Raw genomic sequence first — 16804 nt, forward strand, 5'->3', positions numbered from 1 at the left:
CCTCTAGATCAGAGGCAGTAGGGATGTTCTCTGTTTAGTGATTCCTCCAGATCAGAGGCAGTAGGGATGTTCTCTGTTTAGTGATTCCTCCAGATCAGAGGCAGTAGGGATGTTCTCTGTTTAGTGATTCCTCCAGATCAGAGGCAGTAGGGATGTTCTCTGTTTAGTGAGTCCTCCAGATCAGAGGCAGTAGGGATGTTCTCTGTTTAGTGATTCCTCCAGATCAGAGGCAGTAGGGATGTTCTCTGTTTAGTGATTCCTCCAGATCAGAGGCAGTAGGGATGTTCTCTGTTTAGTGATTCCTCCAGATCAGAGGCAGTAGGGATGTTCTCTGTTTAGTGATTCCTCCAGATCAGAGGCAGTAGGGATGTTCTCTGTTAAGTGAGTCCTCCAGATCAGAGGCAGTAGGGATGTTCTCTGTTTAGTGATTCCTCCAGATCAGAGGCAGTAGGGATGTTCTCTGTTTAGTGAGTCCTCCAGATCAGAGGCAGTAGGGATGTTCTCTGTTTAGTGAGTCCTCCAGATCAGAGGCAGTAGGGATGTTCTCTGTTTAGTGATTCCTCCAGATCAGAGGCAGTAGGGATGTTCTCTGTTTAGTGATTCCTCCAGATCAGAGGCAGTAGGGATGTTCTCTGTTTAGTGAGTCCTCCAGATCAGAGGCAGTAGGGATGTTCTCTGTTTAGTGAGTCCTCCAGATCAGAGGCAGTAGGGATGTTCTCTGTTTAGTGATTCCTCCAGATCAGAGGCAGTAGGGATGTTCTCTTGACAAGCCTGTCAATTGGACCGTTTCTGTCCTGCGAAGCTTTTAATATGTACCGAGTAAACAATTACATGACTTTATTGAGGAATATAGTGAAGTAAAAGTTGCCAAAATAAATAAATAGTGAAGTACAGATACCCCCCCCCCAAAAAAACTGCTCAAGTAGTACTTTAAAGTGTTTTATTACTTAAGTACTTTACACCCCTGAGTGTATTTGGATGATAAATTGTACTTTGTCAGTATGATGTAGCTGTACAAACCTCCATTGCTATACTTTTTTATATATATATATATATATATATATATATATATATAGTGTCTGAGTGCACTCTACAGCAGTGTTCTCTTAATAAAGTTGTTGGTAACGGGCTAGTAAATGTCATACTGAGAGATGGAAGGGAGGAGAGAGAGACAAGGCCAGATGTTGCTGTGTCAAACCGAGAGCTGTGTTCGAGGTCTGGGCCCGCTTCTCTGTGGTGGATTGTTGTCTGTCTGTCTGTCTGTGTGTGTGTGTGTGTGTGTTCATGTCACTTTGTTCCAGGATCGCAATGACGAGGTGTGTGAGAGATCAGAGGGCTCTCTCTCCCTACCTCCCTCACCTCCCCTCTCTCTGTTTCTGTCTCTCTCCTTTTCTCATTCAGACACACACAGAGGTGAGATCAGGGGTTTTGAGAGAGCGACAGCGGGCCCATAACCGCTCCTACGAAACTCCCTCCCACACGTACGTACGTACGTACAGACAGACACAGACCACACACACACACACATGTAGCAGAGCTGTGCCGTGATCACGCTGAAAGGATGAATGGTAAGTCTGCATCTCTGTCTAAGTTTGAAAATTAGTTACTATACGGTCACAGGTTGCAATGCTACGAAGGTGGTTTTATACTGTACTGTGTCATTACGTGCAGGAACAGAAGCATCTTTGTTGACGCTGTTGACCCAATTGCACATCTGGCAAAACAAACAAAGATAAACCCTGTGGCTTTATACATGTCACTATCTGCTGGCTTAGTTATTTTTTTATACTTTTAAAAACAAGGAGATTTTTTTTAAACAATTTTTGTATTATATATTTTTGTTGATCACAAGGGCCTGAAAGAGCATGTGGCCGTCCTCATGACAAGACTCCCCGTATAAAGTCCTGGCAATTGAAAATGTCTGCAAGAAACGGATCTCCTTGAAGTCCTCCTGTCTGTGTTTGTCCCCCCCCCCCCAGGACAGTCGATTGTTTTCAGGGTTTATGATTTATTAACGCATTTAAATCTGGCGATCTTTGACCTTTTGACCCCATTCAGATTTTTATTAGGATCCCATTCTCTACTCGCCTGGCGTCCCCATCTATTGGTCTTTCTCGATTTGGGATCTAGAGGGGGAACGTTATTTCTGAACTGTGCCTCAAGCAAGGATATTTCTGCAAGCCTTTAAAATGTCCTCCGTTTTCTCAGCCCGTTCCCAACTTCTGCTCCATCCTGGTACGGTTGCCGACAGACATGTAGTCATTCTGAAAAGATTGTTGACATATGTGCTTTTTCGTTACTCAGTTGAATCGCATCAAAAAATTGTACTCGTAGAGAATTTTAAAGAGGCCAGTTCAATACTGGTCCAGGTAGTTATTTTGAAATTGCAGTATTTGGTGTTGACCTCATTGTCATATTTTGGGTGCCGTGCATGCAGGAATGTAAACGAATCTACCCGCCTAGCCTGAGGCTAGTACTGTTCAGACCGGGTACGAAGAACACGTGTCCATCTAGCCTGTCAGGACGGTGGAATTTAGTCTTTTTAAATAGCGCAATGAATGTTACTTGGTTTTGACTGAAATCCCAGTCTACTAGTGCAGCTGGCTAGTCAACTAAAGCCTTAAGTTCCATCGCTGCGTTCATACCTCTGAAAAATGTCTCACTCAAAATTTCATAGAGCATTTGGCGGTTGGGTTAATGGCCGTTGGGTTAATGGCCGTTGGGTTAATGGTCGTTGGGTTATTGTCCCGTTGGGTTAATGGTCGTTGGGTTATTGTCCCGTTGGGTTAATGGTCGTTGGGTTGTTGTCCCGTTGGGTTATTGTCCCGTTGGGTTATTGTCCCGTTGGGTTAATGGTCGTTGGGTTGTTGTCCCGTTGGGTTATTGTCCCGTTGGGTTAATGGTCGTTGGGTTATTGTCCCGTTGGGTTAATGGTCGTTGGGTTATTGTCCCGTTGGGTTATTGTCCCGTTGGGTTATTGTCCCGTTGGGTTAATGGTCGTTGGGTTATTGTCCCGTTGGGTTAATGGTCGTTGGGTTATTGTCCCGTTGGGTTATTGTCCCGTTGGGTTAATGGTCGTTGGGTTATTGTCCCGTTGGGTTAATGGTCGTTGGGTTATTGTCCCGTTGGGTTAATGGCCGTTGGGTTATTGTCCCGTTGGGTTAATGGCCGTTGGGTTATTGTCCCGTTGGGTTAATGGTCGTTGGGTTAATGTCCCGTTGGGTTATTGTCCCGTTGGGTTATTGTCCCGTTGGGTTAATGGTCGTTGGGTTAATGTCCCGTTGGGTTATTGTCCCGTTGGGTTATTGTCCCGTTGGGTTATTGTCCCGTTGGGTTAATGGCCGTTGGGTTAATGTCCCGTTGGGTTATTGTCCCGTTGGGTTAATGGTCGTTGGGTTATTGTCCCGTTGGGTTAATGGTCGTTGGGTTATTGTCCCGTTGGGTTATTGTCCCGTTGGGTTATTGTCCCGTTGGGTTAATGGTCGTTGGGTTATTGTCCCGTTGGGTTATTGTCCCGTTGGGTTATTGTCCCGTTGGGTTATTGTCCCGTTGGGTTATTGTCCCGTTGGGTTATTGTCCCGTTGGGTTAATGGTCGTTGGGTTATTGTCCCGTTGGGTTAATGTCCCGTTGGGTTAATGGTCGTTGGGTTATTGTCCCGTTGGGTTAATGTCCCGTTGGGTTAATGGTCGTTGGGTTATTGTCCCGTTGGGTTATTGTCCCGTTGGGTTATTGTCCCGTTGGGTTAATGGTCGTTGGGTTATTGTCCCGTTGGGTTAATGGTCGTTGGGTTATTGTCCCGTTGGGTTAATGGTCGTTGGGTTATTGTCCCGTTGGGTTAATGGCCGTTGGGTTATTGTCCCGTTGGGTTATTGTCCCGTTGGGTTATTGTCCCGTTTGGTTATTGTCCCGTTGGGTTAATGGTCGTTGGGTTATTGTCCCGTTGGGTTAATGGTCGTTGGGTTATTGTCCCGTTGGGTTATTGTCCCGTTGGGTTATTGTCCCGTTGGGTTATTGTCCCGTTGGGTTAATGGTCGTTGGGTTATTGTCCCGTTGGGTTATTGTCCCGTTGGGTTATTGTCCCGTTGGGTTAATGGCCGTTGGGTTATTGTCCCGTTGGGTTAATGGTCGTTGGGTTATTGTCCCGTTGGGTTATTGTCCCGTTGGGTTATTGTCCCGTTGGGTTATTGTCCCGTTGGGTTATTGTCCCGTTGGGTTATTGTCCCGTTGGGTTAATGGTCTTTGGGTTATTGTCCCGTTGGGTTATTGTCCCGTTGGGTTATTGTCCCGTTGGGTTATTGTCCCGTTGGGTTATTGTCCCGTTGGGTTAATGGTCGTTGGGTTATTGTCCCGTTGGGTTATTGTCCCGTTGGGTTATTGTCCCGTTGGGTTATTGTCCCGTTGGGTTAATGGTCGTTGGGTTATTGTCCCGTTGGGTTATTGTCCCGTTGGGTTATTGTCCCGTTGGGTTATTGTCCCGTTGGGTTATTGTCCCGTTGGGTTAATGGTCGTTGGGTTATTGTCCCGTTGGGTTAATGGCCTTTGGGTTAATGGTCGTTGGGTTTATGGCCGTTGGGTTAATGGCCGTTGGGTTAATGGCCGTTGTGTTTATGGCCGTTGGGTTAATGGTCGTTGTGTTTATGGCCGTTGGGTTAATGGCCGTTGTGTTTATGGCCGTTGGGTTAATGGCCGTTGGGTTTATGGCCGTTGGGTTAATGGTCGTTGGGTTTATGGCCGTTGGGTTATTGTCCCGTTGGGTTATTGTCCCGTTGGGTTATTGGTCGTTGGGTTAATGGTCGTTGGGTTATTGTCCCGTTGGGTTAATGGTCGTTGGGTTAATGGCCGTTGGGTTATTGTAACAACAAAAAAGCTATCTGATAATTGTCGTCATCAAAAGAGATCCTCTACTGTCACAGAAGTAGAAAAATGCATATGCAAATTTGTCCGACAACACGTCATTGATTTTCATTGTAAAATAAAGGTTTTCCATATTTCAGGTTGAGTCTGAGAACCCGTTACTACCTGGATCGGCTGCTGACAGTAAGTCCATTTTCACCAATCAATACTTTTTTTAAATTAATCTGTTATTGTCATCGACACACAATATTTCTGGAAAAAAAATGGCTTTTTACTGGTCTTAACGACAGCATAAAATATAAACTATATTAAAATATAATATAATTCTCAGTGGGGAATGTGCAACGGTTATTCCTTACCCGTGACCTTCATGACCTTTGGTTAATTAGTTATTTAGACGAGTGTCCAATCTGTACTGAGGAAAAAAAACATTTTTTACCTTGTGAAAATAATTCATTTTCAGGAATTAGGTCAATGACATGTTTATGGGGTTCATTGGGTGAAACAAGACCGACGTCGTCACTTCAGGCGTGCCGACCTGTCGAGGGTTGATGGGTGATCTTATTCGGTAGGTTCCCGTCAAACCTGCACTGAAACGTTCAGGCAGTAAGCTAAAGACATTTGAAGAAATTCACTGCAATGTGTCGCCATCCATTTTTAGGATGGAACATTTGGATATTTGGATAAATATAGGAAATTAGCCTGATGTGGCTAGACCCAACAAATAGGTATATAAGAGGTATGTAATGGGTATATAATGAATATAATGGGTACATCATGGATATAATGGGTATGTACTTGGTATATAATAAATATGTAATGGGTATGTAATGGGTATATAATGGGTATGTAATGGGTATGTAATGGGTATGTAATGGGTATGTAATGGGTATGTAATGGGTATCTAATGGGTATGTAATGGGTATGTAATGGGTATATAATAAATATAATGGGTATGTAATGGGTATATAATGGGTATATAATAAATATAATGGGTATGTAATGGGTATGTAATGGGTATGTAATGGGTATGTAATGGGTATATAATAAATATAATGGGTATGTAATGGGTATGTAATGGGTATATAATAAATATGTAATGGGTATATAATAAATATGTAATGGGTATATAATGGGTATATAATGAATATAATGGGTATATAATGAATATAATATATATATAATGGGTATATAATAAATATGTAATGGGTATGTAATGGGTATATAATGAATATAATGGGTATATAATGGGTATATAATGGGTATGTAATGGGTATGTAATGGGTATATAATGGGTATATAATAAATATGTAATGGGTATGTAATGGGTATATAATGGGTATGTAATGGGTATATAATGGGTATGTAATGGGTATGTAATGGGTATGTAATGGGTATATAATGAATATAATATATATATAATGGGTATATAATAAATATGTAATGGGTATGTAATGGGTATATAATGAATATAATGGGTATATAATGGGTATATAATGGGTATGTAATGGGTATATAATGGGTATGTAATGGGTATGTGATGGGTATGTAATGGGTATATAATGGGTATATAATGGGTATGTAATGGGTATGTAATGGGTATGTAATGGGTATATAATAAATATAATGGGTATGTAATATATATATAATGGGTATATAATGGGTATGTAATGGGTATGTAATGGGTATATAATGGGTATGTAATATATATATATAATGGGTATGTAATGGGTATATAATGGGTATGTAATATGTATATAATGGGTATATAATTGGGTATGTAATGGGTATGTAATGGGTATGTAATGGGTATATAATGGGTATGTAATATATATATAATGGGTATATAATTGGGTATGTAATGGGTATGTAATGGGTATATAATGGGTATGTAATATATATATAATGGGTATATAATTGGGTATGTAATGGGTATGTAATGGGTATGTAATGGGTATATAATGGGTATGTAATATATATATAATGGGTATATAATTGGGTATGTAATGGGTATGTAATGGGTATATAATGGGTATGTAATATATATATAATGGGTATATAATTGGGTATGTAATGGGTATGTAATGGGTATGTAATGGGTATATAATGGGTATGTAATATATATATAATGGGTATGTAATGGGTATGTAATGGGTATATAATGGGTATGTAATATATATATAATGGGTATATAATTGGGTATGTAATGGGTATGTAATGGGTATGTAATGGGTATGTAATGGGTATGTAATGGGTATAAAATGGGTATGTAATGGGTATGTGATGGGTATGTAATGGGTATATAATGGGTATATAATGGGTATGTAATGGGTATGTAATGGGTATGTAATGGGTATATAATAAATATAATGGGTATGTAATATATATATAATGGGTATATAATGGGTATGTAATATATATATAATGGGTATATAATGGGTATGTAATGGGTATGTAATGGGTATATAATGGGTATGTAATGGGTATGTAATGGGTATATAATAAATATAATGGGTATGTAATGGGTATGTAATGGGTATGTAATGGCTATGTAATGGCTATGTAATGGCTATATAATAAATATAATGGGTATGTAATGGGTATGTAATGGGTATGTAATGGCTATATAATAAATATAATGGGTATGTAATGGGTATGTAATGGGTATGTAATGGGTATGTAATGGGTATATAATAAATATGTAATGGGTATGTAATGGGTATATAATAAATATAATGGGTATGTAATGGGTATGTAATGGGTATGTAATATATATATAATGGGTATGTAATGGGTATATAATGGGTACGTAATGGGTATGTAATGGGTATGTAATGGGTACGTAATGGGTATGTAATGGGTATGTAATGGGTATGTAATATATATATAATGGGTATATAATGGGTATGTAATGGGTATGTAATGGGTACGTAATGGGTATGTAATGGGTATGTAATGGGTACGTAATGGGTATGTAATGGGTATATAATGGGTATATAATGGGTATGTAATGGGTATGTAATGGGTATGTAATGGGCATATAATGGGTACATAATTGGGTATGTAATGGGTATGTAATGGGTATGTAATGGGTATGTAATGGGTATATAATGGGTATATAATGGGTATGTAATGGGTATGTAATGGGTATGTAATATATATATAATGGGTATATAATTGGGTATGTAATGGGTATGTAATGGGTATGTAATGGGTATATAATGGGTATGTAATATATATATAATGGGTATATAATTGGGTATGTAATGGGTATGTAATGGGTATGTAATGGGTATATAATGGGTATGTAATATATATATAATGGGTATATAATTGGGTATGTAATGGGTATGTAATGGGTATATAATGGGTATGTAATATATATATAATGGGTATATAATTGGGTATGTAATGGGTATGTAATGGGTATGTAATGGGTATGTAATGGGTATGTAATGGGTATGTGATGGGTATGTAATGGGTATATAATGGGTATATAATGGGTATGTAATGGGTATGTAATGGGTATGTAATGGGTATATAATAAATATAATGGGTATGTAATATATATATAATGGGTATATAATGGGTATGTAATATATATATAATGGGTATATAATGGGTATGTAATGGGTATGTAATGGGTATATAATGGGTATGTAATGGGTATGTAATGGGTATATAATAAATATAATGGGTATGTAATGGGTATGTAATGGGTATGTAATGGCTATGTAATGGCTATGTAATGGCTATATAATAAATATAATGGGTATGTAATGGGTATGTAATGGGTATGTAATGGGTATGTAATGGCTATATAATAAATATAATGGGTATGTAATGGGTATGTAATGGGTATGTAATGGGTATGTAATGGGTATGTAATGGGTATATAATAAATATGTAATGGGTATGTAATGGGTATATAATAAATATAATGGGTATGTAATGGGTATGTAATGGGTATGTAATATATATATAATGGGTATGTAATGGGTATATAATGGGTACGTAATGGGTATGTAATGGGTATGTAATGGGTACGTAATGGGTATGTAATGGGTATGTAATGGGTATGTAATATATATATATAATGGGTATATAATGGGTATGTAATGGGTATGTAATGGGTACGTAATGGGTATGTAATGGGTATGTAATGGGTACGTAATGGGTATGTAATGGGTATATAATGGGTATATAATGGGTATGTAATGGGTATGTAATGGGTATGTAATGGGTATGTAATGGGTATGTAATGGGCATATAATGGGTACATAATTGGGTATGTAATGGGTATGTAATGGGTATGTAATGGGTATATAATGGGTATATAATGGGTATGTAATGGGTATGTAATGGGTATATAATGGGTATGTAATGGGTATCTAATGGGTATGTAATGGGTATGTAATGGGTATATAATAAATATAATGGGTATGTAATGGGTATATAATGGGTATATAATAAATATAATGGGTATGTAATATATATGTAATGGGTATTGATCAATTGATCAAAATAGTGGAGCTTTAATCTTGTAGCTTTGACCCGTGATTTGTCGTTAATTGTTTGGCCAGTGTTCAGATTCTGCTATAGTTAATTGTTTGGCCCGTGTTCAGATTCTGCTATAGTTAATTGTTTGGCCAGTGTTCAGATTCTGCTCTAGTTAATTGTTTGGCCAGTTTTCAGATTCTGCTCTAGTTAATTGTTTGGCCAGTGTTCAGATTCTGCTCTAGTTAATTGTTTGGCCAGTGTTCAGATTCTGCTCTAGTTAATTGTTTGGCCAGTGTTCAGATTCTGCTCTAGTTAATTGTTTGGCCCGTGTTCAGATTCTGCTATAGTTAATTGTATACCGTGTTAGTCACACAGACTCTAAACACTAGAAAACCACATCTCAGATCAATCTAGATTACACAATCTAAAACATTGACTTTCCTGTCTGTGTTGTTCTTCCCGTGGAAGGCCTGAAACACGACGTTACATTTTGGGCACTCAAAATAATCAAGGAAATGCCTTTTTCCGTGCTAGGATACTAAGTGTGTCTTATTTCACCTGTATTGCAACTACCGTAAGTACGTTGTTGATCTCATCTCACCTTCTTTAGGCGAGATGAGTCCTTCATCAATTCTTTATTTAGTGATGAGAAATGTAGTGATGAGATTGATCTGATAGAAAAAAAGTCCAGTTTCCTCTCTCTCGCTCTCTCTCTCTCTCTCTCTGTCTCTCTCTGTCTCTCTCTGTCTGTCTCTGTCTCTCTCTGTCTCTCTCTGTCTCTCTCTGTCTGTCTCTGTCTCTCTCTGTCTCTCTCTGTCTCTCTCTGTCTCTCTCTGTCTGTCTCTGTCTCTCTCTGTCTCTCTCTCTCTCCCTCTCCCTCTCTCTCACTCTCTCTCTCTCTCTCTCTCTCTCTCTCTCTCGCTCTCTGTGTAGGCCAGTCAAGTTCTTCCACACCGATCTCGACCAACTATTTGTCTATGGACCTCGCTTTGTGCACGGGTTGCATTGTCATGCTGATACAGGAAAGGGCCCCTCTCCAAACTGTTGCCACAATGTTGGAAGCACAGAATTGTCTGGTATATCATTGTATGCTGTAGCATTAAGATTTCCCTTCACTGGAGCTACGGGGCCTAGTCCGAACCATGAAGAACAGCCCCAGACCATAATTCCTCATCCACCAAACTTTACAGTTGGCGCTATGCATTGGGGCAGGTAGCGTTCTCCTGGCATCCGCCGAACCCAGATTGGTCCGTCAGACTGCCAGATGGTGAAGTGTGATTCATCACTCCAGAGAACGTGTTTCCACTGCTCACTTGGCATTGCGCATGGTGATCTTAGGCTTGTGTGCGGCTGCTCGGCCACGGAAACCCCCCTCGACGAACAGTTTTTGTGCTGACGTTGTTTCCAAAGGCATTTTGTATATCGGTAGTGAGTGTTGCAACCGAGTACAGATTATTTTTACGCGCTTCGCGGCTGAGCCGTTGTTGCTCTTAGACATTTCCACTTCACAATAACAGTACTTACAGTTGACCGGGGCAGCTCTAGCAAGGCAGAAATGTGACAAACTGACTTGTTGGAAAGGTGGCATCCTATGACGGTGCCATGATTAAAGTCACTGGCTTGTGTGCTCGATTTTATACACCTGTCAGCAACGGCTGAAAAAGCTGAATCCACTAATTTGAAGGGGTGTCCACATACTTATGTATATACAGTGAGGGAAAAAAGTATTTGATCCCCTGCTGATTTTGTACGTTTGCCCACTGACAAAGAAATGATCAGTCCATAATTTGAATGGTAGGTTTATTTGAACAGTGAGAGACAGAATAACAACAAAAAAATCCAGAGAAACGCATGTCAAAAATGTTATAAATTGATTTGCATTTTAATGAGGGAAATAAATAAGGAAGGAGGGAATGAAGGAAGGAGGGAGGGAATGAAGGAAGGAATGAGGGAATGAATGAAGGAATGAGGGAATGAAAGAAGGAATGAGGGAATGAAAGAAGGAAGGAGGGAATGAAAGAAGGAAGGAATGAGGGAATGAATGAAGGAATGAGGGAATGAATGAAGGAATGAGGGAATGAAAGAAGGAAGGAATGAGGGAATGAATGAAGGAATGAGGGAATGAATGAAGGAAGGAATGAGGGAATGAAAGAAGGAAGGAATGAGGGAATGAATGAAGGAATGAGGGAATGAATGAAGGAATGAGGGAATGAATGAAGGAAGGAATGAGGGAATGAAAGAAGGAAGGAATGAGGGAATGAAAGGAAGGAATGAGGGAATGAAAGAAGGAATGAGGGTATGAAAGAAGGAAGGAATGAGGGAAGAAGGGAATGAAGGAACGAGGGCGTGGGGTTCATTCGGAGGATTCCCTGGTCCTGTCTTCCTTCTTCTCTCTCTGTCTCTTTAGGTAGAGAGTGGTGTGTTTGTGTGTCTGTGTAGAGACTTCCTGTCAGCTGACTAATCTAGAGATCCTCACTCCGGTAAACAACAGGGTTCTCATCTACACTCACACACGCGCTCACACAGACACACACACATGCACACGAATACACGCGCACACACACACACACAGACAGACAGACAGACAGACAGACAGACAGACAGACAGACCAGACCAGACCAGACCAGACCAGACCAGACAGACACAAAGCTCCCCCTCCCACACACACACCCACCCCTATAAACATACACATGTAGGTCTATAACCCAACCGTAGGATGTGTAACTGACCAGCCTGAGAATGTGTGGTGGTAGTGTGCTAATATAATAGAGAAAAACAGAGACGACATCAATTGGTAAGTGAAGAGAACGATATACATATACGTAGGGAGAAATAATGAGAGAATGAAAGAAAGAGAGGAGAGAGAGGAAGGAAGGAACAGTGAGAGATAAAGATAGATCAACAGTGAGAGAGATAAAGATAGAGAGGAGGGAGACCGTAACTATGTTTCCTGAGGATGTGGTTTTCATTGAGGGTGGATGTGGGAGTGTCTCTGTTACCTTTTCATCCTGACACCTGTGTGTGTGTATAAGCGTAAACAATAAGGATGTTTGTTTTTGTGTGTGTGTTTATGAGCCGACACGATCAGAATATGCTTGTGTGTGACAGTGTGATATATTTTGAGACCTTGTTTTTTGTCGGCAGAGAAGAAGAGAGAGAGACGGAGAGAGAGAGAGAGAGACGGAGAGAGAGAGAGACGGAGAGACAGAGAGACGGAGAGAGAGAGAGAGAGAGAGAGAGAGAGAGAGACGGAGAGAGAGATGGAGAGAGAGATGGAGAGAGAGATGGAGAGTGAGATGGAGAGAGAGAGAGACGGAGAGACAGAGAGACGGAGAGACAGAGAGACGGAGAGACAGAGAGACGGAGAGAGAGAGAGAGAGAGAGAGAGAAAATACATAGAAGGTGGTAACAACGGAGTCTTCCTGTGAGAGATCCATAATCTCTCTGAGTCATACAGTCTTAACATGACCTAATTACAACAGACAGCGTGAGAGAGAGACGGGGAGAGAGAGACGGGGAGAGAGAGACGGAGAGAGAGACGGAGAGAGAGATGGAGAGAGAGAGAGAGAGACGGAGAGACAGAGAGACGGAGAGAGAGACGGAGAGAGAGATGGAGAGAGAGAGAGAGAGAGACGGAGAGACAGAGAGACGGAGAGAGAGAGAGACAGTGAGAGAGACGGGGAGAGAGAGACGGAGAGAGAGACGGAGAGAGAGATGGAGAGAGAGAGAGAGACGGAGAGACAGAGAGGCGGAGAGAGAGAGAGAGACAGAGAGAGAGAGAGAGAGAGAGAGACTTGTGCATTGAACAGATATAATCTAAAGGCCAGTTTCAGTGTGTGAGATTTGTTTGCCACTAAGTTTTAACGACTTGAGTCACACTGTTTTCTCAATAGCGAAGGTTCTCCAGGTAATTTTCTACAGCAGGGCAACAGATTAACCACTTTAGGTCCCTCTATCCCAGCACAGAACACACCCAGAGAGACCAGAGACTACCCTATGGCTGAGAGAACACCCCTCCAACCTCCAACTCCCCAGCCTTACCAGGACCCATGCTTCCAGCATCACACCCACCTCTCCCACCACTTCCACCCCAGTATCGGGAGCCCCAGTCTGGACCAGACATCTTGCTACCACCCTCTGGAGCTCCAGATTCCCCTGGAGCAATATGAGGGGACTGGAATAGAGGCAGCACCCAGGACCCCTCTCCCCGATTCAAGCGGTGGGGGTGGTGGAAGAGGAGGTTATGTAGGCATTCATGGACATAGCAGAGGTGATAACTGCAGTGATGTTGATGGTAGAGATGGTTATTTTGGAGCGCGGAAAGCTAGCTACTGTAACGGGGGGGTTTTGGATGACAGTGTAGGTCAAGGGGATGATTTCGGCAGCCATTTTGAAAGTCAGAACCTTGCCTACGCTAGCCAGAGGGATGAGGGCTGCGATGGCGATGACAGCAGCGCCAGCGGTAGTGGTGTTGATATTTACCACAGAATAGATGAGGGCTGTAAAAAGGATTATGTCTTTTACAGAGCGGATGAAGTCTGTAACAGTAGTAGGGATGATGTTTTCTACAGCAACAGTAGAGATTATGGGTGTGAGGAGCAAACGGACGAGGGGTCTAACACTAGGGATAAGGTCTTTCACAGAATGGATGATAACAGGAATGATGTCTTTCAAAGAACGGATGAAGTCTGTCGTAACAGGGATGACGTGGTCTACAGCAGAGATTATGTGTGTGAAGAGAGGCGAGATGGTAACAGTGGTTATAGAGACACCACTACCGGTAGCCATGATGGTGGAAACAACAGAGTTGATCATCTCTATAACGGTAGCGATATCTTTGACGATAAAGGAAAGAGGGATAGTTTGAGAAGGGTTGACGATACAGAAAAGAGGAATAGTTTGAGAAGGGTTGATGATTTCGGAGGAGAACGTGATGATTTTGGGGATAAAAGGTCCAACCTGGATCCTCCAGAGGCCCAGTTCAAGCCTGGGTTTTGGGTGAGTCCCTCTCCCCCAGATCAGTGTTCTGTGGCTTGGGAAGGCAGTGAGAAGGGTGGGGGGTACCCCAAGGATTGGGCATCTCTGTACTCCTATTCCCAGGCAGCAAGTGGCCCTAGCGGTGGTGGCATTGGGGTGTACCGGCAAAAACTGGACTCCTTTTCAGAGGCGTTCTTCGTCAGACGCAACGTCGCCGGCAACAGAATTCCGAATGGGAATTCCGGAAGTGGAGTTTTAGGATTTGAAGCCGGAGGAGGAAGCACAGGATGGATCAAAGCGAGTGCTTACAATTCACTCACAGACTCTTCCACTCTCCCTCCTCCTCCTCCTCACCCCTTCCCTCTGCTCCTCAGCCCTCCTCCCTCCCCTCTCCCCACTCCCAAACTCACCACGACCCCTTCTCTCGGGACAGTTGAACTAACCCAGACCCCAGGGGAGGATTGTGGTGGAACAGTCCAGTTTTACCCCTCCCCTCACCAGCCGCTCCACACTTCCCACCCCTCCACCGTCATGTGGAAGCTCCCACCCTGTCATTGGCTGCAGCAGTCAGGTGACGTGGATGTCGTCGACGGCAACCCCTCAAGCGCTGGCCATGTCTACTGCCAGGAGACAGTGTTCACTCAGAGACATGTTCACCAGGACAATGAGAATAATACAGGTATGTTGCTGTGTGTTCTTGGAATCCAAAATCGCATTCAGTCTCCTTCTTTAGCTTCCTCCCATTTATTATGTTGCTTCTCCCCCCCCCCTCTCTTCTGCTCACAGGTCACTATAGTCTTCAAACTCCGGTACAATCAAACGTCGTCTCTGCCTCACCCGTTCACCTATCCTCTCTTCCATCCCAGCCCCCCAGTGGACTGCCACAGCATGGAGCAGCACCCCTAGTGGTGTTTAGAGGTATTCCCTTCCTTAGTCCGCTCCAGTCTCATAGAGGAGGAGGAGGGCAGAGGGGAGTGGAGCGGATTGGGAGAGGGCTCCACTACACCCCTCGACCTATGCTGAATCCCCAACGCAGGGGAACGGGGCTCCTCTCCTCCCTCATCCCACCTTCAGCTGGGGAACGAGGGAAGGGAAGGATGACTAAAGAGGAGAAGGGATCTTTTTTACTTCCGTGAGTATGGATGGTAACGCATTCCATTGTGTTCTTCTATTGCTTGTTCGTTTGTTCTTTTGTTCATTCATTGATTCATTCTCTCAGGTGTATCAACGTGGGTCGAGGGTTCCAGGCTGAGCTGCCATGTTGTCGAGAGAGGGAGGAGGGGTCAGGGGCGTGGCCAGAAGAATCATCATCCAATGAGAAGTTGCTCTGGAAACCGTGGGAGGAGCTTCAGAGGAGTTCTGTAATTCAGGAAGAAGGTAAGAAGAACCATTCAACCCTACTTCCTTAACATTCAATCATACTTCCTTAGCATTCAAATCTAATTCCATAACATTCAACCTACTTCCTTAGCATTCAGCCCTACTTCCATAACATTCAAACCTACTTCCTTAACATTCAACCCTACTCCCATAACATTCAAACCTACTTCCTTAACATTCAAACCCTACTTCCTTAACATTCATCTCTACTTCCTTAACATTCAATCATACTTCTTTAGCATTCAACCCTACTCCCATAACATTCAAACCTACTTCCTTAACATTCAAACCCTACTTCCTTAACATTCATCTCTACTTCCTTAACATTCAAACCTACTTCCTTAACATTCATCTCTACTTCCTTAGCATTCAGTCCTACTTCCATAACATTCAAACCCACTTCCTTACCATTCAACTCTACTTCCTTACCATTCAACTCTACTTCCTTAACATTCAATCATACTTCCTTAACATTCAATCATACTTCCTTAACATTCAAAGCTACTTAACATTCAACCCTACTTCCTTAACATTCAATCATACTTCCTTGACATTCAACGCTACTTAACATTCAACTCTACTTCCTTAACATTCAAAGCTACTTAACATTCAACTCTACTTAACATGTACCTGAAAGTCTTGGATAAGTGACATCAATATGGTCTATGTCAGGTGTACTCAACTCTACGAGGTCCATGGTCTATGTCAGGGGTATTCCCCTCTACGAGGTCCATGGTCCATGGTCCATGGTCTATATCAGGGGTATTCACCTCTACGAGGTCCATGGTCTATGTCAGGGGTATTCACCTCTACGAGGTCCATGGTCTATGTCAGAGGTATTCACCTCTACGAGGTCCATGGTCTATGTCAGGGGTATTCAACTCTACGAGGTCCATGGTCTATATCAGGGGTATTCACCTCTACGAGGTCCATGGTCTATGTCAGGGGTATTCAACTCTACGAGGTCCATGGTCTATGTCAGGGGTATTCACCTCTACGAGGTCCATGGTCTATGTCAGGGGTATTCACCTCTACGAGGTCCATGGTCTATGTCAGGGGTATTCAACTCTACGAGGTCCATGGTCTATGTC

General features: G+C 42.3%; 1 protein-coding gene across 1 annotated transcript in view; it reads left to right on the forward strand.

The window, feature by feature from the left end:
* The first annotated feature begins 5001 nt into the window (after nucleotides 1-5001).
* LOC139379245 (uncharacterized) overlaps nucleotides 5002-16804 on the forward strand; it is a 12809-nt gene continuing 1006 nt past the window's right edge. The window contains exons 1-4 of the mRNA XM_071122043.1: nucleotides 5002-5038; nucleotides 13323-15012; nucleotides 15120-15465; nucleotides 15553-15710. Of these exons, the coding sequence (XP_070978144.1) occupies nucleotides 13353-15012; nucleotides 15120-15465; nucleotides 15553-15710 (2164 nt within the window). The 5' untranslated portion in view covers nucleotides 5002-5038; nucleotides 13323-13352. The remainder of the gene's footprint in view (nucleotides 5039-13322; nucleotides 15013-15119; nucleotides 15466-15552; nucleotides 15711-16804) is intronic.

The sequence above is a fragment of the Oncorhynchus clarkii genome, chromosome 21, assembly GCF_045791955.1.
Source record: "Oncorhynchus clarkii lewisi isolate Uvic-CL-2024 chromosome 21, UVic_Ocla_1.0, whole genome shotgun sequence".
In the NCBI taxonomy this organism is placed as follows: domain Eukaryota; kingdom Metazoa; phylum Chordata; class Actinopteri; order Salmoniformes; family Salmonidae; genus Oncorhynchus; species Oncorhynchus clarkii.